The sequence below is a fragment of the Megalobrama amblycephala genome, linkage group LG17, assembly GCF_018812025.1.
Source record: "Megalobrama amblycephala isolate DHTTF-2021 linkage group LG17, ASM1881202v1, whole genome shotgun sequence".
Lineage (NCBI taxonomy): Eukaryota > Metazoa > Chordata > Actinopteri > Cypriniformes > Xenocyprididae > Megalobrama > Megalobrama amblycephala.
Genome location: NC_063060.1, coordinates 45181756 through 45205730, shown reverse-complemented (window position 1 = coordinate 45205730; position 23975 = coordinate 45181756). Strand labels below are relative to the sequence as shown.

Sequence of the window (23975 nt, the reverse complement as noted above, 5' to 3'; positions counted from 1 at the left end):
TATTTATTTATTTAAGCAAAAACACTGTGACATCTCACTTTATTCCAGCCAAGAACATTTATCTTAGCGACACAACAATAAAGTGCTGCTTCAACTGTTAATGCTCAAGTATACACAGAGTCTTGTGTCTTTCAGACCCATCAGCCTCGAGGGCGCGACCCAATAACTCAAGTCAGGCCATACATATGCAAACACACTGTTGTCAAAGTTGTCAGCACACAGTCAGCGTTACAGGATGTAGATTGGCTCGTCAGGTGGGCGCACGCAGTGAGACGCATCTGCTGCTATTGACGGAATTCTACGATGGAAAAGACGCGTTTGATGCGCAGCTCTGATCGTGGGCGTCATGAAACGCGTGATTGACAGGGGCAGGAGAGGTCGTGAAGTGTAGGCGTCCAGTTGATAAAGGCAGAAAGGGTCTCACCCTAACATTTAAGAACTTTTAGTCTTTGCAGCAACACATACTGATCAATAGCGATGCGAATGAATCGGGTCTTTAAAAAATAAATAAATAAATAAATAATGCACAATTATTAATACAACATAAATAAACGGCAATATGTGCCTACAAACGGAATGTAAGTAATGCCAATTCTGTCGAGACGTAAAATAATGGCTGAATCGTCTTTTAAATCCATCTGAGCTGTTTTAAAGAGCCGATTTGCAAAAATGAGTCAGACTTTCTGAAACTAGCACTGAATCACTGCGGTTTAAATGCTCTGGTTTGTGTTTTGAAGCATCTTCCCACTCTCTTATGCTTAAGGAGTGTTTGTTTAATTCATAATTACTGCAGTATTCAGTTTCCCCTGAATAAATTAGTAATGTTATGAAAGTATTTTATTGCACGTTCAGAAATTGTCTTTTGACAGAGTGTTGTGGACTAGAGGAATGAATTGCACTAAACGCTAGACGGCGCGCTTGCTCTTCCCTCTATAGAGCTGGATAACTCCACTTTAATGACTCGCGCGCTCCATACTGTCCTATGCATGACGTATACAGATATAATAATTATTTTCAGGGTATTTCCCATATATTATAGACCTAGTTCTGTATGTAAAAGCAGCGCTTCTCTTTCTTTATTTCTTTCTCTCGCGTTCTCTTTTACGCGCACACGCTGCATTATCTCTCACACGCGCGCGTACGCAAAAAGATTGAAAGAAGAAAGACTTTCTTATACACTTATACAATTCTCCAATTACCATATAGGCTACCTGGGAAATGGGCTGGCTGTTTACCCGAATGGACAGACTGTTGACTCTCTGCGTCTCGCGGTGACAGGCGCGTCAGGCAGTGAAGGTCCGCCCCTCGGCGGTGTTCAGCAGCGCTGCGCGCATCACTCTCAAACGCTAATTCCACCGGGACAGACGCAACTTCGGTCCGCACGCGGAGCGGAGGAGACGCACACGAAATGACACCAATGGCTGCGCTTGTGTTCACGGCGACTTTTGCGCTAATAATCTGGATACCGAGTTTCGCGTTTACCGCACGGGTCTACCCTCCTAATGAAGGTAAGGATTTACCAAAGCAAAGGAAAATCTCTCCAAGAGTTCATTTTTTGTTGTTGTTGTTGTTGTTTGGGTTACGACTTGGGACGGTTTAGAGTGGCACAGAGTCTCTTTTTTAATATTTCAAGACTCAGCGAAAAGGAATTATAACATTTTTCTCCGAAAGTCCCTTTGGAGATCTCCAAGTGTCTGTGGTTCCCAAATCCGCAGCTCTAATGGAACACATTTTTTCCTCATCAAACGAAGTTTAAGCTCGGACTCTGTTGGGAGTAACCACTCTAATTTTGTTGGAACCATGTTTTTTTTTTTATTATTATTGCACCTATCTTTATTTATATATTTTTATTTCACGAAATGTGCTTGGATGACCATCATGGAAATAAGAAATATGTAGCGTATAGCTCGAATAATTTGACGGAAACTTACATTTTTACGACTCCTCTATTATTTTTATTTATTTTGGGGTGTTTCCAGAAGCGAAATGTATGTTCTTCATAATCAACAGAGGCGCGCACGAGACGAATGATTTTCAGTATAATACAGACTTATATTACATGCACGCTTTCAATTTAGTGTATGCTGGGGCTTTGTTTTGGTGTGTTCAGGCTATATATATACACACAAATTCTGAAACCTTTAGAAATAAAAAGAAAAAAAATCTTGCGTTTTATATATTCTTTGCACATTCACTGCGCACTCATTATGTTCTTCTCTCAAAGGGCCTGATTTTCTTTGGAAAATAGCCAAATTAAAACAATACTTAATCATGCCACAATCAAACTTTATAAAATACGGTAACACTTTAGTATACAGAACACATATTCACTATTAACTACGACTTTTCCCTCATTAAACTACTAATTTACTGTTCATTAATAGTTAGTAAGGTAGTTGTTTAGGTATTGGGTAGGATTAAGACTGTGGAATATGATCATGCAGAATAAGGCTTTAATACGCACTAATAAACAGCCAATATTCTAGTAATATGCTGCTTATAAGCAACTAGTTAAAAGACCCTAAAATAAAGTGTTACTGATTATCCAATACATTTCCTTTATAAGCATAAATCAGTGTACTTCAAGGAAAAGGAGAGTAATGAGTGTTTGGTAGCAGATGAAACCAGTTGTGACTTCAGAGACAGTTTGGTGTAGTCATAAGGAGGTTGATGATCCATCTTCAGTGACTCACGGCATTTTGTCTCTCCGCAGTGACGCTGCTGGACTCGAGAACGGTGCAGGGAGAACTGAAATGGGTTGCGAGTCCGACGGAAGGAGGGGTGAGTCTACAGAGGATTTACAATTTTGCTTTTACTTTTGTATTTGTGTAGTAAAATCTCCATCGACCACTCTTGAAGGTCTTGGAAAGTATATTTGCACATGAAAAGCAGAAATTAAAAGAGCCTTCTTTGAGCACGGCGCTTTAACCAAGGCCTCGTGTTGTGCTAAAACACACCAAAAACGGATGGAAAGCAGCTTAAGAGGACTGTATGCACTCTGCATTAGATGAAGCACTGAAGACTAACGAGACCTACACAAACATCCATAATTATAAATCCTGACAGATGAAATGGCTTTGTTCTTATAATTTGATGTTTCATACAGACTGAGAAACGACTTGAGTTTAAGTGCTTGTGCTGAGGATAATTCATTTATACATTTTGTGCTTTGTAATTATAATGTTCATTTCTTTACATCATTTATGGGTTGGCATCTTAAAATTTAATAATTTTTCTTGTTCTTGGTGCACTGTATTTTTCCATGTACAACAACGAAGCTCGACTTTTTGGGAATGAGTACAAATAAGCAAATTGAAATACAGATTTAAACATTCATTTTATACTTGTTTCTTTGAAGAGGACTGTACTGTTTACCTCATTTTTAAATTAGGTATTTTAAAAAGGTTTCCTTTTTTATTTTTTTGGCCACACTTTACATTAATATTCATAATTATTATGCAGTCAGTAGTAGTTTAAGTACATTTTTATTGTTAGTGTTGTTGTGATTTAATTACTAAAACTGAAACTGCATACATTAATACATTACATTTACAAAAACCTATTGAACCTCCCCTGTTTCTATTCGAGCATGAGCGAAGTTATTTATCTGCGATTCGCTTGATTAATTACACCACAATTAGTCTTCCCTCCGTTCCCACTTTGGTTGGTTTCAGGTTTAATGGTGAACTTGGCATTTGAGGAAATGTGGTCCCCCCAGCCTGTGCTGCTTTATCTCATCGACCCATTTGATTGACAGGGTCCCGACAGAGCCCCCTCCCTCACGCGAGCGGGCCGAATGTACAGCTTTATCGCTGTGACAGCTGGGATTTCTACACTTACGACTTACAAAGAGTAAAAAAGCGAGAAGAAAAGACAGCGTCATAGATCGTGACAGGCCTTTTCAAAAACTCTCCTTCATTGCATACATCTCATTTGAAACTCTCACCAGCAGGAAGCTTCAAACTCTAGGCCCCGTAGTATTACAATGGCTTAATATGGGATTAATGGTGACCGGGAAGTCAGGGCGTTCTTGTATATGTGCAAGAGTGTTTATTATTGAAAACCATACTTTAGCCTAAGTATTTTTTAAAAGATTATCTTTCTCCCCCAATCACAGCGAACAAACATTTGATATATCGCCACATCTATCAGCCAAAAACAACTGTTTTTGAAGCCTTTGAAAGGTTTAAACGGCACTTTCAATTCTAGTGTACAGAAATGGAGCTTTTCAATGCTTTGAAGAATCATTCACTCTAAAAAATGCTGGGCTAAAAACAGCCCATATTGGGTTGAAAATGGACAAACCCAGCGATTGGGTTGTTTAACCCAGCGGTTGGGTTAAATGTTTGATCAACCTGCTGGGCAGTTTTATTTAACCCAACTATTGTTTAAAAATGATTGTATGTCTGGCTTAAAATGAACCCAAAATAGGTTGGAAATTAAAAATCAGACACATAATTACTAGAGGCAACAATAATAATCAAAAGGTGAACATTTATTAATAAGCAATTTAATAAATGTTTAATTTGCATTCATTAAACATATTTTGGGTTAATTTTAAGCAAGCATTACAGTCATTTTTAAACAATAGTTGAGTTAAATAAGAATACCCAGCAGGTTAGGCAAACATTTAATCCAACCGCTGGGTTAAAACTACCCAATCACTGGGGTTGTCCATTTTCAACCCAACTTGGGTTGTTTTTAACCCAGCATTTTTTTAAAAGCGTATTATCCCAATTATGTTGATTATTTAACAATCCCAAATTTAAAAAAAAAAAGTATCAAATCTCCAATAACATCTTTGAGTGGCCGATGAGTTTGTTTATAAAGCAGTGTAAAGGTTGAGTATTAAAACCGCTGGTCTTAAAGGGATACTTTGCCCAAAAATGAGAATTCTGTCCTCATGTACTCACCCTCAAACATTCCTAAACCTGTATGACTTTTCTAACGAGGGAAACAAAAAGTGTTTGCTTTTCGTCCACACTGTGAAAGTCAGTGGGGTTCCAGTGGTGTTTTGGACCCCATTGACTTTCATTGATTCTTCAAAATGCCTTCTTTTGTTTTCTGCAGAAGAAATAAAGTCATATGGGTTTGAGTAAATTATGACAGAATATCTACAAATATCTATCTACAAAAAAAAAAAGTGCACAGAGTCTAGCAGATGTGTGATTAAATTCTCATTATCATATTGTAATCAATGAAATCACTGCAGCTGTTGGTCTGTGGGAAATCTCCATCTCCGGGCCTGGAATTGTGTGCACCTGCTGTGACAAAAGTCTCCCTTTGCAGAATCTCTATAGGCCTACTTACCTCTCTGTCTTTCTCACAGTGGGAAGAAGTGAGCATCATGGACGAGAAGAATACGCCAATCAGGACGTACCAGGTATGCAACGTAATGGAACCCAACCAGAACAACTGGCTCCGAACAGACTGGATCCCCCGCGGCGGAGCTCAGCGCGTCTACATCGAGATCAAATTCACCCTGCGTGACTGCAACAGCCTGCCAGGAGTCATGGGAACTTGCAAGGAGACCTTTAACCTCTACTACTACGAGTCCAACAATGACAAAGAGAGGTACATCCGAGAGAACCAGTTCACCAAAATCGACACCATCGCGGCCGACGAGAGCTTCACGCAGGTGGACATAGGAGACCGCATCATGAAGCTGAACACGGAAGTGCGGGATGTAGGAATTTTGACGCGGAAGGGCTTCTACTTGGCCTTCCAGGACGTCGGGGCCTGCATCGCCCTGGTATCCGTACGGATCTTCTATAAGAAATGCCCCCTCACCGTACGCAACCTGGCCCAGTTTCCGGACACCACCACCGGGGCGGACACTTCATCACTAGTGGAGGTACGCGGATCCTGTGTGGACAATTCGGAGGAACGTGAGGTCCCTAAAATGTACTGCGGAGCAGATGGAGAATGGCTGGTGCCTATTGGGAACTGTTTGTGTAACCCTGGCTATGAGGAACATGGAGGAACATGCCAAGGTAAGAGCTCGGATATCTTGAGTTTTTCCAACAGGTTCTCTTATGATTCAAGACCGTGAACGGCCAGCGGCAATATATTCCATATAAGATGAGATCATTATAATTGAAGCTGACCTGGATGCACTTTTCCCTCCTTCAGGGATATAAGAGTTTACTCAGATGTAGACAGCTGGGCACTCGGCAGATCGCTGTGGATTAAGCGAGTGTTGTTATTCGAGAGGTCTGGTTATGATTATGGTTCGCCCTGTTTGATATCAAAACACCTCCCTGTGGATTTGCGCATGAGAAACGTTGGCGCTAATTATTTTGTTGGAGCAACAGCCGTGTGGTTTATGTGCAGAATCCGCTTAATTAGATCATGGGCGAATGCTCTCGTACCCTTTTCTCGTTTGCTATCTCTCAAGAGCATGTGCGATGGCTTTCAGTTCACATTAAAGCCAAAAGATGTGATTGGCAAAACGCTGAAAGAGCAGGACAGATAAAAGAAGAAAAGGAGAGGATCAGATAGATTGCTTCTGTCACCAGAGGGCCGTTTCTCTTTTTCCATGCTGGCTTTGATTCCCAGTGTCCGTAGTCAGGCCGTACGGCACTGAAAAAGCCGTGATATACTGTTTGGGGTAATTCTGAGGTCAGTGCAAGCAAAAAAGGAAGAGCCAGAGGACATGTAGACAGTTTGAGCACGCCCTTTCTTTCTTTTCCGTCTGGTCCGGGAGAGGGTCATCGCTTGAGCGGGGTGATAAACGGCCGACTGGCCAGTCTAACAGCCTTTATTTATGAGCGCTATCTCCGCGGGCTAATTGCATGACAAATACGGGCTGTAATTTAGGGCTCCTGCGAGCTCAAGGGGGGCGGTCGGCATTCACAGCGGGTGATCTCTCTCTCTCTCTCTCTCTCAGTGGATGTGCTTGTGTGGGTGGTTGAAGGGGTACACTCGGAAAGGCCATTCTCAGGGATCTGGCCGTTTTTCTTGGCCACTCTTTTATTCGCTGGCAGTTGCCGGGTTCCCCACTCGCTCCTTAGCTTTCCATCTCTCTCCCTCTGCTCTCTTTTGCCGTTCAGATATGTTGAAATAAAGGAAAGAGGCTGTAATTTACCAAGAGCAGAACGGCGTTTCCACACAGACATTTGGTGGAACGTTTTACTTAAATCACTTCAGGGCCTTGCGTTGATGATTTCGTTACTCTGAGATGTTTGGAAGATGGTGTTTTAAATATTTCTGTTGTTTGGCGTCAGATTTCATATCCCAACTCTCCTAACTGTAAATAATAAAACAAAAACACATTGTTCTAGCCCAGGGTTTCAGGTAGAGGTCTTCACGGGTCCAAAAATGCATACCCGAACCTGAAGAGACCCGTAAATGTGCTACACAGAACCGACCCAGGCCTGACTATTATTTTGAAAGTTGGACCCGGATCCGTGCAGGACCGAGAAATGCCATAAATGTACTACCCTGAACCAATGCGGACCCGTCTATTATTTGAAAAGAAATAGATTGGGTCCTGACCCGGACCCGACTGACCATTTAAAATATAGACCCGAACCCGTAGGGGTCCCAGGCCCTCGGGTCTCAGGTACTCTTTGTAGACCCCTAGTTTCAGGTCAGTTCAACAATCACTTGCTCTTTCAGGCCAAAAATCTGGGTTATTATTCACTCCCATTATGAAGCTTGGAAGAGCTCTGATTGTGTTCGTCTGAAAGAAGATAGTCATATACACCTAGGATGGCTTGAGGATGAGTAAATCTTTTAATAATTGTCATTTTTGGGTGAACTATCCCTTTAAGCATGAGCCTGTCATCAATGTCTGATTAAGCCATCACAGGCTGTCTTCAGAGAGGCAACAGGCAGTTGTTTCCTCATTGAAGCAGGTTCAAAAGGTGGCTTTCTATCCCAGCATGCAGATTCGAGCCACTGTCTGTTTAATAAGTCTGTGTGTGCAGCCCAGGCCAGGGGAGGGATGCAGAGGTTCACCTTCAATGTGAGGGCTTAGGAAAGGGCAAGAACTTTCTCAATGGGGCGTCCCAAGGACCTTGTGAAAAAAGCCCATTGAGGATAAGGGATACAAGCCCTGTACCCCAGAAGGCCTCAATGGGAGCCTCTCCCCAATTGTTGGGGTGTCGTGATCGGGGATGGGGGCGAGAGGGGAGGAACACTAGACAGGGTCAGGGGTGACCCCTGGCTTTATCCTCCTCTCCTCCCTGAGAGACGGGGGTCATGGCCGAGATTGATTAAGACGTCAAAATTTTGACAGCTGCAGCCTAGATGGACAGGTCCAAGAACAGAGGAGCGAGAGAAGGCCACAAAACAGCCGTCGTTCGGCTGGTGAATGGAGCGGAGACTTGGCCAGAGGATTTGGTGTCTTTTCTTCTCTTTAAGAGTTTGCTGTTTTCTCACTGCTCATCTGCTGTGTTGAGTAGGAGGTGAGGATAGAGAGGAAATCTCCGCTTGTTAGTGGGCGTCCAGCGAGCTGGAGACGTGTAAAAGCACGCTGAGATGCTAGGCTGTGATGGAGAATGACAGCCCACTCTCAGCGTTTCACTACACTGTAAACGTACACAGAGTTTAGTGAAACAGCATGACAACGTGGAGAGAAATCCAACCAGCACCAGTGAGATTTCAGCTCTTTTGACTAATATGCATCTGCCTACTACAGTATTTCTACAGAAATATACCCCCGTGATAGTGTCTCTTAGAAAATAAGTACTGTTACCAAGAAAATGCCCAGGCAAGGATGGTATTACCATGGTACTTTGACACTATACCATGGTATAGAAATTCATGCACCATACTATTTAAAGGGATAGTTCACCCAAAAATGAATCCCATGATTTACTCATCCTCAAGCCATCCTAGATGTAATATGACTATCTTCTTTCAGACGAACACAATCAGAGATATATTAAAAAATATTCTGACTCTCCCAAGCTTTATAATGGGAGTGAATGGGGGGGGGCGACATTTTGAAGCCCAAAAAAGCTCATCCATCCATCATTAAAGTAATCCATACGACTCCAGGGGGTTAATAAAGCCTTCTGAAGCAAAGCGATGGGTTTTTCTAAGAAAAATATCCATATTTATAACTTTATAGACTACACGCGTATTCCAGGAGAAGAGACGAACGCGGAAGCGTGCATTGTTTACTGCAAAGGAAAACGGCGAAAAAGAAGTGAGTTGTTTAGCTATACTATAGATTTGTATTAGTCTTAAAATGGTGCATTCATGAATCTACCCAGGATGCTTCAGAATAAATAAAGTCTTAAGATTACGCTTGAACTCGGCTCTCTCGTAAACGCACGGACGGCTATAACCGGAAGCTAGTGATTAAAATTTATAAAGTTATAAATGTGGATATTTTTCTTGCAAAAACCCATCGCTTCACTTTAGAAGGCTTTTATTAACACCCTGGAGCCGTATGGATTACTTTTATGATGGATGGATGAGGATTTTTGGGCTTCAAAATCTTGAGCCCCATTCACTTCCATTATAAAGCTTGGAAGAGTCGGGATATTTTTAATATAACTCTGATTGTGTTCATCTGAAAGAAGATAGTCATATACATCTAGGATGGCTTGAGAGTGAGTAAATCATGGGATCATTTTCATTTTTGGGTGAACTATCTCTTTAAATAGTATGTCAAGATATGTACTATGGTATTACAATAGTGCATTTCCAAAAACATGATAGTACAGTACTTTTGTAGCTTAGTACTACCATGGTACATGAATTTTAGCACCATGGTATATTTCAGCCATCTGATACTGTCACGGTACCCCAGTACCACCACATATATGTCCAAAAAATGGTAGAGCCATGGCATTTTTGGGAGTTTGTTGTGTCTAAAAATCATTTCATGGTTCTTTTTTGTCAGTGATACTGTGGTATTTTAAATGAACAATGCAAGTACCATAGTATTTATCAAAGTATGCATCACTCAACCATGGTGCCACCGCTTTATTTCTTTAATGGCTGCTAATGTAAAACAGCTTGCGCATATTCATGTAATTAGAAAGGATAAAGGGTTTTAAAAAACTAGAGCATGATGGGAAGGTGTGATAATATGAAACACTGCTCTTTGAATCAGAACAGACAGCAGCTTGTGTAACTGGAAGGAAAACGATGCTTGACAAGACATTATTTATGCATGTAAGCAGAGATAGACTCTCAAGAGAACGGCGTTTGTATCGACTTCACCGTGCAAAAGTACATTTTAGCTTTAATCACACATTAAGCAAATTGGCGTACTCGAGAAGAGGTATTGATCCGGCCTTCTTATGTGTTATTGTTGCTTTGCAAACTTTGCACCTTAGCACCTGTATGCATCTGCGTGCGTCTAATTAGAAAAGGCTTGCATGTGTATCTCTTCGCTGTCATAATTATGAGCAGGTGTATGAGAATCATCATCCTCAGCTGTGAGTCGTTTTTGCTCTTTTCTTTGTTAAACAATAGCCGCCGCCTGCCAAAATGCTCCCGCCTATGAATATTCATCACTTCCTTTTCGCTTTTGATGGCGAGCACATATGTTGATTCCTGTCACGATCCTCCTCAGTTCTCCCTCCGTCGGCCCCTGAATGGACTGTCAGCTGTCCCAGGAAAGAGAGATGCAGAGAGGTGCTCTTTGATATCAGACAAATACGTCATTTGCATATTTCGTCCGTGAAATGCAAAGCCAGCAAACTTGTCTTCTCTCAAAGACAATGGGCGGCTCGTCCTTTCAGCGAGACGGAGCGAAGGTTGGGTCCGTCCTCTTCGCTCTGTGATCATGGCAGCATGCTGTATGTGTTTGAAATCATTTGGATAATATGATTCGCATGATTAAATCCAGATCTTTTGAATCTCTGGACTTCAGACGCTCCGGTCTGTCTGTATGTGTGCAATTGCTTGCTCATGTGTGTGTTGTTCTCCTTGACCTCTTCCTGTCTATCATCATCCGGTGCTCCCATACGGAAGCTCCCCTGACAGCTCGCAGCCCGTCAGTTGTCACGTTGTGATGGATGCACCGGGTGCGGAAAACGGCCTGAAGGACAGAACTGGTGGGAAGGGTGAGGGATGGAGGTGACTGTCCCCCTCCCACAGAACTGGAAGCGTCCATGATAACGCAAGTTTAGAGGTGACAAACGCCCTGTGCTGCTCGTTCAAATGCTATTTGAGCCGGCTGATGCCTTTGTACCCTCACAGTCATATTTCTATAACGAGATATTTTCTACTTAATTTTGGTATTTTAACATTTCTCAGCAGGGGTTACTAGTCAAACTGTCTGCACCCATGCTAATGCTATCTCTGACATGAAAAATGTACAGATTGTAAATAAGAATGGAGCAGGGTAATACCATGGTACTCTTTAAAATAAAAGTTTGAGATCGGTGAGATTTTTTAAAATGTTTTTAATAGAAGGTGATGCATTTATTTCACCCAAAATACAGTAAAAAACTGTAATATTGTAAAATATTACCACAATTTTAAAATGTAATTTATTCTAATATGCTGATTTGCATATTATTATTATTATCATTGATTTTTTTCAGGATTATTGGATGAATAAATTGAAAAGAACAGCATTTATTCTAAATAGAACATTCTAAATGTCTTTACTGTCACTTTTGATCAATTTAATGCATCCATGCTGAATAAAAGTATACATTTCTTTCCAAAAATAAATAATCTTACTGACCTCAAACTTTTGAACGATAGTGTATAATGTTACAAAAGAGATTTCAGATAAATGCTGTTTTGTTAACTTTCTATTCATCAAAGAATCCTGAAAATAAACTGTTTTCAACAGTGATAATAATCAGGAATGTTTCTGGAGCAGCAAATCATCATATCAGAATGATTTCTGAAGGATCATGTGACACTGAAGACTGGAGTAATGATGCTGAAAATTCAAAAAAATAAATTACAGTTTAAAATATATGCAAAAAGAAAACAGTTATTTTAAATTGTAAAAATATTTCACAATATTACAGATTTTTTCATATTTTTAATCAAATAAATGCAGCCTAGGTGAGCATAAGTGTCTTCTTTCAAAAACATTAAAAAATCTTACCGATTCCAAACTTTTGAACGTCAGAGTAGCTTGTAAATGGTCTGTGTTTTCCAGGATGGTACCGTTCACATCAAAGTACCACAGTATGATGCTTTTTTTTGTAAGGCGAAATGCCTGAAATAACCAGATGAAGTAGAAACTACCCAGCGTCCTTGATAAATTCACATAATTTCCCAAGAAAGTCTGTTGAAACTACATGCTAAGCACATTTTTGCTAATGTTCCCTTTTGAGAAATTCTGCTAGCGCTGGCCTCATCTCTCTGGTGTTTAATTATATTTTAATTACGCCGTCTGGCACACGTTCACTGCCGGCGGTCTGGATCCCTCAGATCAGCGCAGATCTCCTTTAGCATCACTGCTATAGTGGTGCGGACGAGCCGTATTGACTCTCTGTCCGAGGGTCTGTCCTCCCATTCTCCCTGATTAACCCAGCATCCATTTAGCCGCTGCTCTCCACACATGCTTCATGCCAAAGGGTTTGTGTTCATTTGACAAGATGTCCATCAACGGTGGACGTGAGCGCCCATCCCAGCTACTTCATGCGATCCTCCCCATCAGTTAGTGCCTTAAGTTGGCCTCCTTCCAGAGAAAGTCAAAGGTCGAACGCAGGAAGGCCCAAGCCATCGTTTTCTTCTGAAAGAGACGTTGAAACTGCTGACCTGTTTTATGCGAGACTTTACAGTCAGCGCGGCCGCTGCGCGTCTTTGTCTTCGGCTTTGATTAGGACGCTGCCAAAATTTTCTCGGTACAAATGCACCAGATGGAGCTCATGAATGCAGTTGTTCTTTTCTACTAATGAAGTGTTTATGAAAGCCTAATATGAATGGTTTGATTCACGATGATTGATGTCTCAAATTAATCTTAGTGCTGTAGAAGTTTGAACAAAATGACTTTTTTCCTGCAGTATGAATGACAGGAACTGAAGTGGCTTGGTGTTTTCTCACTTAGGTAAATATGCAAACGCTGAATGAAAGAAATGTTATTCAAAAGCACTTTTTGAACTCTCCATTGCACAAACATGCATACTCAGGGATTCCTGACTGAAGGGCTCTTTGCAAAACTCACTCTCGGCACTTCTAGATGGGACGTCGGTTAACAGATGTCAATTAAGCTGAGAACGGTGAGCAGGACAGACTTAGTAATGGGATTATTTCGGGGGTCGCCAGACCTGTTTCCACAATGCAAAGCAACACTTGTGATTAGCCCGTAGGGGTCACGGCGGCGACTTCACAATGCACATTAATACTGGTAATTATTTGAAGGGGCTGAAGCATGGCTGGATCTAATGCTCGCCATTAGACTTGAGGGTTTATTCCATTCCTGGGGTTTTGGTTAGAGTGGATTGGACCAGCTGCTGTGGAAAAAGCCACTCGGTTTGTCACTGAACACAATTAGTTGTGACTTTATGTCTTTGTTAGCGCTGAGCGAAAGGCGGGAGGGGAAGATGAAGAGTGTAGACGTAAATCTCACAGAGGAATTTCGAACGAGATCCCGAAATAGAAGCATTGAAATGTTGCTACACATTGTCACCAAAAAAGTAACTGTGAATTTACAGATTTGTTCAGTGTCCTTGAGGAGTACAAAGTAACATTTTTAGATTGACGTCGGCTCAGCGGTTTATGAAACAGTTTAGAATTTTAGTTTAGAATGTTACTTTTTCATCAAGTAGCAGTTTAGTGTGACGAAATGATACATTGATACTTTATATCACACTGAATCGCAACTAAAGCAATTGTCAAACGCACAAACGAAACAAAAAAAGTCCCTGCATTGCATTTTACCTCAGTTTTGTAGCAAAATGTTTCAAATATAACAAGTATTTTTCTTTTACTTTAGTAAAAGTCATCCTAATCGAGATTTATACATAGATTAATTTATTATTTTATAATTAAATATTATAATTATGAAGTATTTTACTTAAAATATAATCTAATTTTAGATATTTAGACATTTTTCTCTTTAATAGCTTTATTGTAGTTAACTACTTTTTCTTAGTAGCTTGTTGTACATCTAACTACTACTTTTCCTCTCTCTTATAAAGTGTCTTGACTGATTTAACCTCCTTTAATAATGCCTCTTTCACAAGATGTAATATAAGTCTCTGGTGTCTCCAGAATGTGTCTTTTTTTATTTATTATAGCTTGTCAAATTTGCCCTATTTGGGCGTGAGCAAAAACACGCCATTTTTGTATGTGTCCCTTTAAATGCAAATGAGCTGCTGCTCCCGCCCCCTTTCCAGAAGAGGGCGGAGCTTTAACAGCTCAACAACAACAAAGCTGGAGAATCTCACGCAGCCAAAATGAGGATTGTCAGTAACGGTACACCGTTGTTGCTTGCCAAAACAAAATGGTGCACCATGGGTGGAAACGTGCAGATTAAGGGGCGGTAAAATTATAGCCAAAACAAAGTTACTGGATTGTCCTTTTTCACGTTTTCTGGGTTGGTAGATGCACCGGGGACTCGATTATAGCACTTAAACATGGAAAAAGTCAGATTTTCATGATATGTCCCCTTTAAATCGTGAGTATCTTGTATCTTGACTGTTAAAGTTTCAGATCGCTTATTCAACATTGCAGAGTAATAATACTAATCTTCTGTCATATTCAGAGCAGGTGATATGAGATGAAAAGATTGTAAATGAAAGATTGTAAGAAAGCAAACTTATGTATTTTATAATTAGCACACACACCCAAACACACACACACTCCTCTTGGCCTGTGAACGACCTCTAACAGCATTACAATGTTGCATGCCTCCTCTAACACATGTGGCTGACTTAAATAACCCGAGTTATGTTTCTCCTCACAGACTCCCAGCGCATTTGTGTGTGTACACACAGACTTTCGCAACCTAAACCACACATTCTCTCATTTACGTTTGCACTCCTCAACCTTCAAAAACTAACACACGTGACGGAAAGCAAAGCAGTCGTTTGAAAAAGAGGCTGTTGCGAAGTGTAATTCACTCATCGTTGCCGTGGTGTTGACACATTCACCCTTTAATATCCCTTGCTGGACATTAATCCGAGAATCCAGAAACTCTTTCTGCTCGCTCACCACCTCGTCGGCACACACCTCTGCTCTGAGGCACGAGCTTGTGGCCGCACATTCACAGTAACCACAACCCATAACCCTTTGCATGTGCATTCTGGAATTCTTGCGCTGTGTCGAATTTTGGATCACTTGAGAGAGTCTTAATGTTGCTTATTTTCACTGTAAGTTGTTACTGCTTACTTTGGCTCTGATTTGATGCATGTAATCAAACCGTTAGATTTTATCCGTTCTGTTTGAGTTTCTCCAGTGCAATGTTCTCCATGTCATGAGCTGTTCTTGGTGTTTTTTATAAGGCACAGATTGCTCGCTAAGCGAGAGCGTCCATTCAGCGGGCAGCACAGTGCATTCTCCCTGTCTTTGTGTGGCAGCCTCCCTTTGAAGGCCCTTGGCTAAGAGGAGGTGGGGGACCGAAGCCGACAGCGAGAACATTAGCATGTCAAAAGCCCCTAGAATCAATAAGGGCCTTTTTCCCTCTCTCTCTCTCAAGCGCTATATCTCTACCCAGAGGCCACGACCCTCCCTGGCATCAACCAGCACCGAACAGACTTTACCTTCATTTTTCTGTGTTCGCCGTGGTCCTCACGGGCCAACGTTTGTGTAGGTTATATATGGAAAATCAATGCTATAACTTAAAGACCTTGAGAATTATATGATATGAACAAAATTTTTAATTTTAGTAGAGAAATAACAGGAGCAGAACTCAAACCAATAAGTCGTAGCTCAGATTCAGGTTTTGAAATGTACATTTCTTAAAGGGCACTTATTATGCCACTTTTAACAAGATGTAATATACATCCCCAGAATGTGTCTGTGAAGTTTCAGCTCAAAATACCCCACAGATCATTTATTATAGCTTGTCAAATTTGCTCCTATTTGGGTGTGAGCAAAAACACGCCGTTTTTGTGTGTGTCCCTTTAAATGCAAATGAGCTGCTGCTCCCCGCCCCCTTTCCAGAAGAGGGCGGAGCTTTAACAGCTCAACAACAACAAAGCTGGAGAATCTCACGCAGCCAAAATGAGGATTGTCAGTAACGGTGTTCAGCCTTACATTGTTCAAACCGGAGTCGACACTGATGGAGAGACTCAGGAAGAAGTTACAACTTTTAGACGTTTCTGAATGTTAGTGGATAAATTTATGTTGATTCAACTCATCCACTAGCATGTGCCGTCATGTTCATCTTTTGTGCAAAACCCGTTTGTACGCCCACTATACAGAGTGTACCTGTTTTCCAACCAGGCTAACGTTTATGATTGCTATCAAATGCTGTGAATGGTCTAATATTTTTTCCAAAATATCACTCAGACAGAAAGAGCTTGGCAGGGTCAACTTTCAGGCTCTAAATAGCGCTCTGTGCTTAAACGACACTTAAGCACGGAAAAATTCAGATTTTCATGATATGTCCCCTTTAAGGGTTTGTGTTTTTTTCTTCACTATAAGCTGTCAAAGCACGTCCCGCCGCTACTGGCTCCAGCCCAGCCCCGAGTAGCCCTTCGCAGTCTCTGCGGTCTGGCCGCCCAACAAAACAAGTGGACGAGACACGACCTGTTCTCAGCAGCATCAGCTCTTTAAGAGAGCACCACTTAGCCAGGGTTCACGCCGAATGCACCGCCCCGACCCCCTCTGCAGAATTTAATATAGCGGTCCAGAGAGAGCCCACTGCCAAGCCTGCTTGAAGTGAGTGCTATTTGCTAATGATTGTAAGAGTAATCCTGCCTGTGAGATGTGTTGAAAGAGACAGACAGGGCTGGTTTATGGAGTGCCAGAAAAGCAATTGCAGGCCAGAGCATTCGAAGTGAGGGGAAAAATGTTGGCTTTGCAATGAGGGGACAATGATTCTGCGCCCTGCCGAGCGAGGCAATTATGACCACGAGTGAGTAGTGGAAAAAGACACAAACAGAGAGAAAAAGGAGAAAGTAATGAAAAGAGAACAAGGGAGCGAGAGAAACCTCAAGGAGAATGTAGTACCATGTTTTTGGGCTTTTACCATAGTAGTACTATTGTATTTTTGGAAGTACCTTGATGCACCATGCTTTTACAGACAAATATCAAAAAATACCATGGTATTACCACAGGAGTTTGGACTTTTAGTGTAGTAGTGCCATGGTATTTTTGGAAGTACCATGCAAATACCATGGTATATGAATTTCAGTGGGTTGAAAATGGACAAACTTAGCGATTGGGTTGTTTTAACCCAGTGGTTGGGTTAAATGTTTATTTAACTCAACTATTGTTTAAAAATTACTGTATTTCTTGCTTAAAATGAACCCAAAATATGTTGGAAATTAAAATCAGACACATAATTACTAGAGGGAACAATAATAAGCAATTTAATAAATGTTTATTGTTTAATTATTATTCATTAAACTTGTATTAACATAAATGTTAATTTATTAAACATAATAAATATTAATTTCCAACATATTTTGAATTCAAGCAATACAGTCATTTTTAAACAATAGTTGAGTTAAATAAAACTACCCAGCAGGTTGGGCAAAAATTTAACCCAACCGTTGGGTTAAAACAACCCAATCGCTGGGTTTGTCCAACTTGGCAACCCAGCATTTTTTTAAATGTACGACTTTTTCCTCAATAAACTCCTAATTACTGATTATTATTAGTTAGTATTTTTTTACTAACTATCAGCTAACTATTAGTAATTAGTTAAGTTTAGGAATTGGGTAGGATTAAGGGATGTAGAATATGATCATGCAGAATAAGGCATTGATATGTGCTTTATAAGTACTAATAAACAGCTAATATCCTAGTAATATGCATTAGCTAGTCTAGTTAATAGTGTGAATTGGACCCTAAACTAAAGTGTTTCCTAGAAATGCAGCTAACTGAAACTGTTTAAGTACTAAAATTACTAAAACTAAATCAAACTGAAAGTAAAAATGCATTAAAAAAAATAATGCATAAAAAAATTGCTAAAACAAAAGTCAAATATTCTCCAAGGTACAAAACACAATGCTGAAGTAGTAACATTATATACTAAGTCTTCCGCAGTTTTGCCTGAAGAAATGTCTGACATTTAAGTCATTATTCACTTCAAAAATGTTGTTTTCCACCATACTTCTCGAATCTCACTAGTCCTGAAAGTTCAAATTGCACTTTCACAATAAAACGGCTTACATTTTGGTCTACACCTTATTTCACTAGATAACTAGCACTATATCTATCCCTTAACAACGACTGAATTTGCATCTTTCGTGTGAACCTTCCCTTCACATACACACACATTTCCAGGGAGCTCCTCCTTGTTTGCTATGCAGGAATTGTTAGGAATGTGAGATGTTTGGCCCCCTGCCTCTCCCAGCTGCCCGTCCCCTCACAGGACAGTAGACAAGACAATGAGCCGCATTTCACCTCCACATCCCTGCCCCCGCCGCGGCCCGAGAGCAGAAAAGAGTGTGTTCTCGTCACCTGCGTGAGCCAGGCCTTCATAAAGACTTCCTGAAATGCCGTGAGTGTGTGTAGGTGGAGTTCCTGTCTATCAGATCCGAACCTCTGGCTGGGATCTTGATATGATTCAGAAAGACCTACCCCGGAGTTGTTGTCTGTGCTGCTTTGCCCCCTTCTGCCTTTTCCTTCAAAGCTTTATGTATAGCTCCTTATATAAAATACAGCAACACACACACTCACACACTTCTGTACAGCAGATGGCCGCGTAATAATTTACCTTGCGCATAAAGGTTAACGCTCGTCCTTTGTGTGCTTCGCCTCTGCCTTCGGTGAGACCTTGGGACTGTCTTTAGAAAAGTTTTGGGAAACTTTTGACAGGTTCGGGGGATCAGAGAGGGCAGGAGAAGGGTACGGAGAAGCAGAGACAGACAGAAGAGCGATAAATAAACCTGGAGATTAAAGTCAGTACGGTTTGACGCAGCTCGGCCCCTCGCTGACAAACAAGCTTCTCAGGGGTTTGAGCCGCATCAATCACACACACACACACTGCAGCGATGAGGGATGTTTGCATGCAGTGAGTGGATCAAGGTATCAGTCACTGCAGATGTAATTAATAAGCAGAAGAAGGCGGGAACCGATCGATGAGGGAATTGGTGTGTTCCTGCTGGAGGGCAGAGATGATAATCATCTCGTTTTCCCCCGTTCTGTTTTTTGAGTGAGAAATGAGTGATATAAAGTCAGAATTATGAGTTATAAAGTCAGAATTGTGAGATATAAACTCACAATTGCATGTTATAATGTCCAATTGTGAGGGAAAAAATACATTTTTTCACAGAATTGCGTGTTTATAATTCTGACTTTATAAGACACAATTGCATGTTATTGAGTTACAATTTCGAGATATAGATTCAAAATTCTGAGAGAAAAAGTCAGAATTGTGTGAGTAAAACTTGCAATTTTGAGAAAAAAGTCAGAATTTTGAAATATAAAGTCAGAATTGCGTGAGTAAAACTTGCAATTTTGAGAAAAAAGTCAGAATTGTGAGATATAAAGTCAGAATTGTGTGAGTAAAACTTGCAATTTTGAGAAAAAAGTCAGAATTGTGAGATATAAAGTCAGAATTGTGTGAGTAAAACTTGCAATTGCGAGAAAAAAATCAGAATTGTGAGATATAAAGTCAGAATTGTGTGAGTAAAACTTGCAATTTTGAGAAAAAAGTCAGAATTGTGAGATATAAAGTCAGAATTGTGTGAGTAAAACTTGCAATTGCGAGAAAAAAGTCAGAATTGTGAGATATAAAGTCAGAATTGTGTGAGTAAAACTTGCAATTTTGAGAAAAAAGTCAGAATTGTGAATTAAAGTGATTCTGTGATAAAATAAAGAAAAAAATCAGAATTGTGTGAGTAAAACTTGCAATTTTGAGAAAAAAGTCAGAATTGTGAGATATAAAGTCAGAATTGTGTGAGTAAAACTTGCAATTTTGAGAAAAAAGTCAGAATTGTGAGATATAAAGTCAGAATTGTGTGAGTAAAACTTGCAATTGCGAGAAAAAAGTCAGAATTGTGAGATATAAAGTCAGAATTGTGTGAGTAAAACTTGCAATTGCGAGAAAAAAATCAGAATTGTGAGATATAAAGTCAGAATTGTGTGAGTAAAACTTGCAATTTTGAGAAAAAAGTCAGAATTGTGAGATATAAAGTCAGAATTGTGTGAGTAAAACTTGCAATTTTGAGAAAAAAGTCAGAATTGTGAGATATAAAGTCAGAATTGTGTGAGTAAAACTTGCAATTTTGAGAAAAAAGTCAGAATTGTGAGATATAAAGAAAAAAATCAGAATTGTGTGAGTAAAACTTGCAATTTTGAAAAAAAAGTCAGAATTGTGAGATATAAAGTCAGAATTGTGTGAGTAAAACTTGCAATTTTGAGAAAAAAGTCAGAATTGTGAGATATAAAGTCAGAATTGTGTGAGTAAAACTTGCAATTTTGAGAAAAAAGTCAGAATTGTGAGATATAAAGTCAGATTCTGTGATAAAACTTGCAATTGCGAGAAAAAAATCAGATTGTGAGATATAAAGTCAGAATTGTGTGAGTAAAACTTGCAATTTTGAGAAAAAAGTCAGAATTTGAATTGCAATTGTGAGTAAAACTTGCAATTGCGAGAAAAAAATCAGAATTGTGAGATATAAAGTCAGAATTCTGTGAGTAAAACTTGCAATTGCGAGAAAAAAATCAGAATTGTGTGAGTAAAACTTGCAATTTTGAGAAAAAAGTCAGAATTGTGAGATATAAAGTCAGAATTCTGTGAGTAAAACTTGCAATTGTGAGAAAAAAGTCAGAATTGTGAGATATAAAGTCAGAATTCTGTGAGTAAAACTTGCAATTGCGAGAAAAAAATCAGAATTGTGTGAGTAAAACTTGCAATTTTGAGAAAAAAGTCAGAATTGTGAGATATAAAGTCAGAATTCTGTGAGTAAAACTTGCAATTGCGAGAAAAAAATCAGAATTGTGTGAGTAAAACTTGCAATTGCGAGAAAAAAAGTCAGAATTGTGAGATATAAAGTCAGAATTCTGTGAGTAAAACTTGCAATTGCGAGAAAAAAATCAGAATTGTGTGAGTAAAACTTGCAATTGCGAGAAAAAAAGTCAGAATTTTGAAATATAAAGTCAGAATTGCATGAGTAAAACTAGCAACTTTGAGAAAAAAAGTCAGAATTGCAACTATATCTCGTAATTCTGATATAACACACAATTCTGACTTTATAACTCACAATTGAGAGTTTATATCTCACAATTGCAAGAAAAAAATCAGAATTGTGAGATAAAAACTCGCAATTACCTTTTTTTTTATTATTTAGTGGTGGAAACAAGCTTCCATAGATAAAAGTGAAAGCAGTGTTCGAAAAGTTCAAATTAGATAATTTGGGGAATTTTGTTTAGTTATAAACCAGTGGTCAACCGAGTAGTGACTGGTGTGATGCCAATATATGTTTGTATAAAATTTAGAGAGGATTTAGTAACAAATGTGTGTGTGTGTGTGTGTGTGTGTGTATATATATATATATGAAGACTTAAGATGCAAAAGCCTCTAAGTGCCGTCTGAAATTTTCTTCTTAAATAAGCACTTTTATCAAGCTCATATGTGTTTAATTCCACTTTAATGGCAATTAATAGGTCCTATTCATTGAAAAAAATGCTTATTTTAGAAGAAAATTTCAGACAGCACTTAGAGGCATTTGCATCTGAAGTCTTCATATATATATGTATATATATACAGTATGTGTGTATGTGTGTGTTACAAGTAACATAAGCCTGTGAAGTGACAAAAGGGGAAAGGAACTGCATTAAAGGCTATAAACTACATAAATGTCACGAAAAGGCCCTGATATTCCAACAAAACTTGTAACCCGTGAGATAATGTGAGTGTGTGTGTGTGTGTGTGTGTGTGTGTACGTGAGGTGGATTAGCCTCTGTTGATCCTTCTGGAGCAGCGGCTTCAGAGATAAGCCAGCATCATAAAAGTGTCATAAATATGTTAGCCATTAGCTCACGCAAACCCACAGGTCTTGACTTCACTTTCTCTGCTTTCGGCAAGTCTGTGTGTGTGTGTGTGTGTGTGTGTGTGTGTGTGTGTGTGTGTGTGTGTGTGTGTGTGTGTGTGTGTGTGTGCAAAAGAGACTTTTTCTTCTTCTTCTTCAGAGCAGAAGCGAACAATGTCCAATATGCTCAATTTCTAATCAATTTCCCATCTTATAAACTGTTTATGAGCAGCATTAGCCGGGTTTCCATCGACATATGTTTGTGTGATTAGGGGATAATGCATAAAGAAACATGTGAACGCTGCAAATAAATGTACACTGTCTGTAAACCTGAATACGCTGGCAAAACTTAAAAAACTGAGGTAATCAGTTACATCACATTTTTTAAGTTAAGAAATTCAAAGTTTAAGTAAGCAGAACTGGCAGATTTCAATTCTGTACTCATACATTTTAATTGCTTTTAACTTGAATTTTTTTTTGCATACATTAAAACTTAAAAAGTGTCATGGCAAAGCATGCTGAGAAATATAAATCCCAGCCCAGTTTTAGGTACATTTAAGTTTGTCTAAATGAAAAGAAATGAGTTCATAAAACTCAAAACAATGAAACAGTTCAGACTACTTCAAATGTGTCAGTTTCATGAACTCAAAAGAAAAATAAAGTTCCAAATACTCATTTGATTGAACTAATTTGTTTAATTTGAGTTTGTCCAACTCAAACCAATTAAAAAACATTTGCATTAATTAAATCCACAACTTTTTTACTATCTATTGTTATTACTTTTTAATTGCGTTATTTTTTAATCACTCCGGGGTGCAGGATGTGGTGGAGGGAAAAAAAGGCCAGAAACGGAGATAGAGACGGAGAGAGTCACACTTGACTTGTGTGTGTGAGAGGAGAGAAATATAACCTGGCAGAGTGAAGTCAGTGTTGAATTTCCTGGAGGACACACACTCTGAAGACCACCCAGTGCCGAAGCTCCATTCCCTCTCATTTCCCTCTCCCGTTCTTTTCTTTCCACTTCTCCTCACATTTCTGTTTATTTTTCCTGCAGTTTTACCTCTTTGTCCGCTATTTATTTATTTGCGATCATCTGAATGGAAACCACCGGTGTCTGTATTGATGTCCCGCGTCTAACCGAACGTCCTCGGATTACACGCATCTAATTGAAGTCTTTTGTCCCGTCTGGAACATCTCTCAATACTCATAAACCGCCACACATACCTCGCACAATTCCATAATTCATTGGCTTCCCAACACAATGCCTTATCCGCCTTTGTCCTCAACTCCACCCTGCGTTTTGTCTCTCATTGGAAGACAACAGGTGACTGTTTTAAGGTCTAAAGCCTGTGGAAAGCATTCAGAGCTCGGTTTGAGACGGTGGGACGAGAGCGCTGACCCTGAATATTAGGGCATGGGCTGGTAATTACGACCCTATTATGTCACAGGCAGTAAGCTCATCTCTTCAATCGTCCACCGGAGTGGACAATGAGACCGTGATTGTCCTGCTATTGTCCGGCCCATTGGCCATAGGCTTCATGGAGAGAGAGTGGAAAGGTCAGATCTGTAGGGGGGACGAGATTTGCCTGTGGAATGGAATCCAGGAGTCTCCTGAGGGATCTTAGGAAGCGAGAGGACAGCTGGTCGTCCACCGTAAGGGTCTGGGACTGAGAAAACACTCGGCTCTTAAGCAGGTGGAGGGTGTTAGATATCCTAAGTGCTTGAGACTGCATTCGCTTATAAACAAGACCATCTTCTGGTCTCTCGAACACACCTCCAGTCTCCTACCGTGGTGTTAAGCTTCCCCTCTTCAATTAACTCTGTCCTCCAGCTGGTGTTAAGATGAACCAAAGCTGATCAGATGAAGCCTCTCGCTCTAATTCCCATCCTTCCCCTCCAGCGCACGGCAACAAAGCCCGCGTCCGGCGGAGGTCGCGACCCATCTCTTCT

At 40.0% G+C, this 23975-nt stretch overlaps 1 protein-coding gene across 3 annotated transcripts in view; it reads left to right on the top strand.

Moving 5' to 3' along the window:
• The first annotated feature begins 1165 nt into the window (after positions 1-1165).
• epha4a (eph receptor A4a) overlaps positions 1166-23975 on the top strand; it is a 56431-nt gene continuing 33621 nt past the window's right edge. Inside the window, exons 1-3 of one of the 3 annotated variants that reach the window (XM_048162883.1) lie at positions 1166-1508; positions 2714-2781; positions 5330-5993. In XM_048162883.1, the coding sequence (XP_048018840.1) occupies positions 1409-1508; positions 2714-2781; positions 5330-5993 (832 nt within the window). In that variant the 5' untranslated portion in view covers positions 1166-1408. The remainder of the gene's footprint in view (positions 1509-2713; positions 2782-5329; positions 5994-23975) is intronic. The other 2 variants (XM_048162881.1, XM_048162882.1) reach the window with 2 other exon arrangements.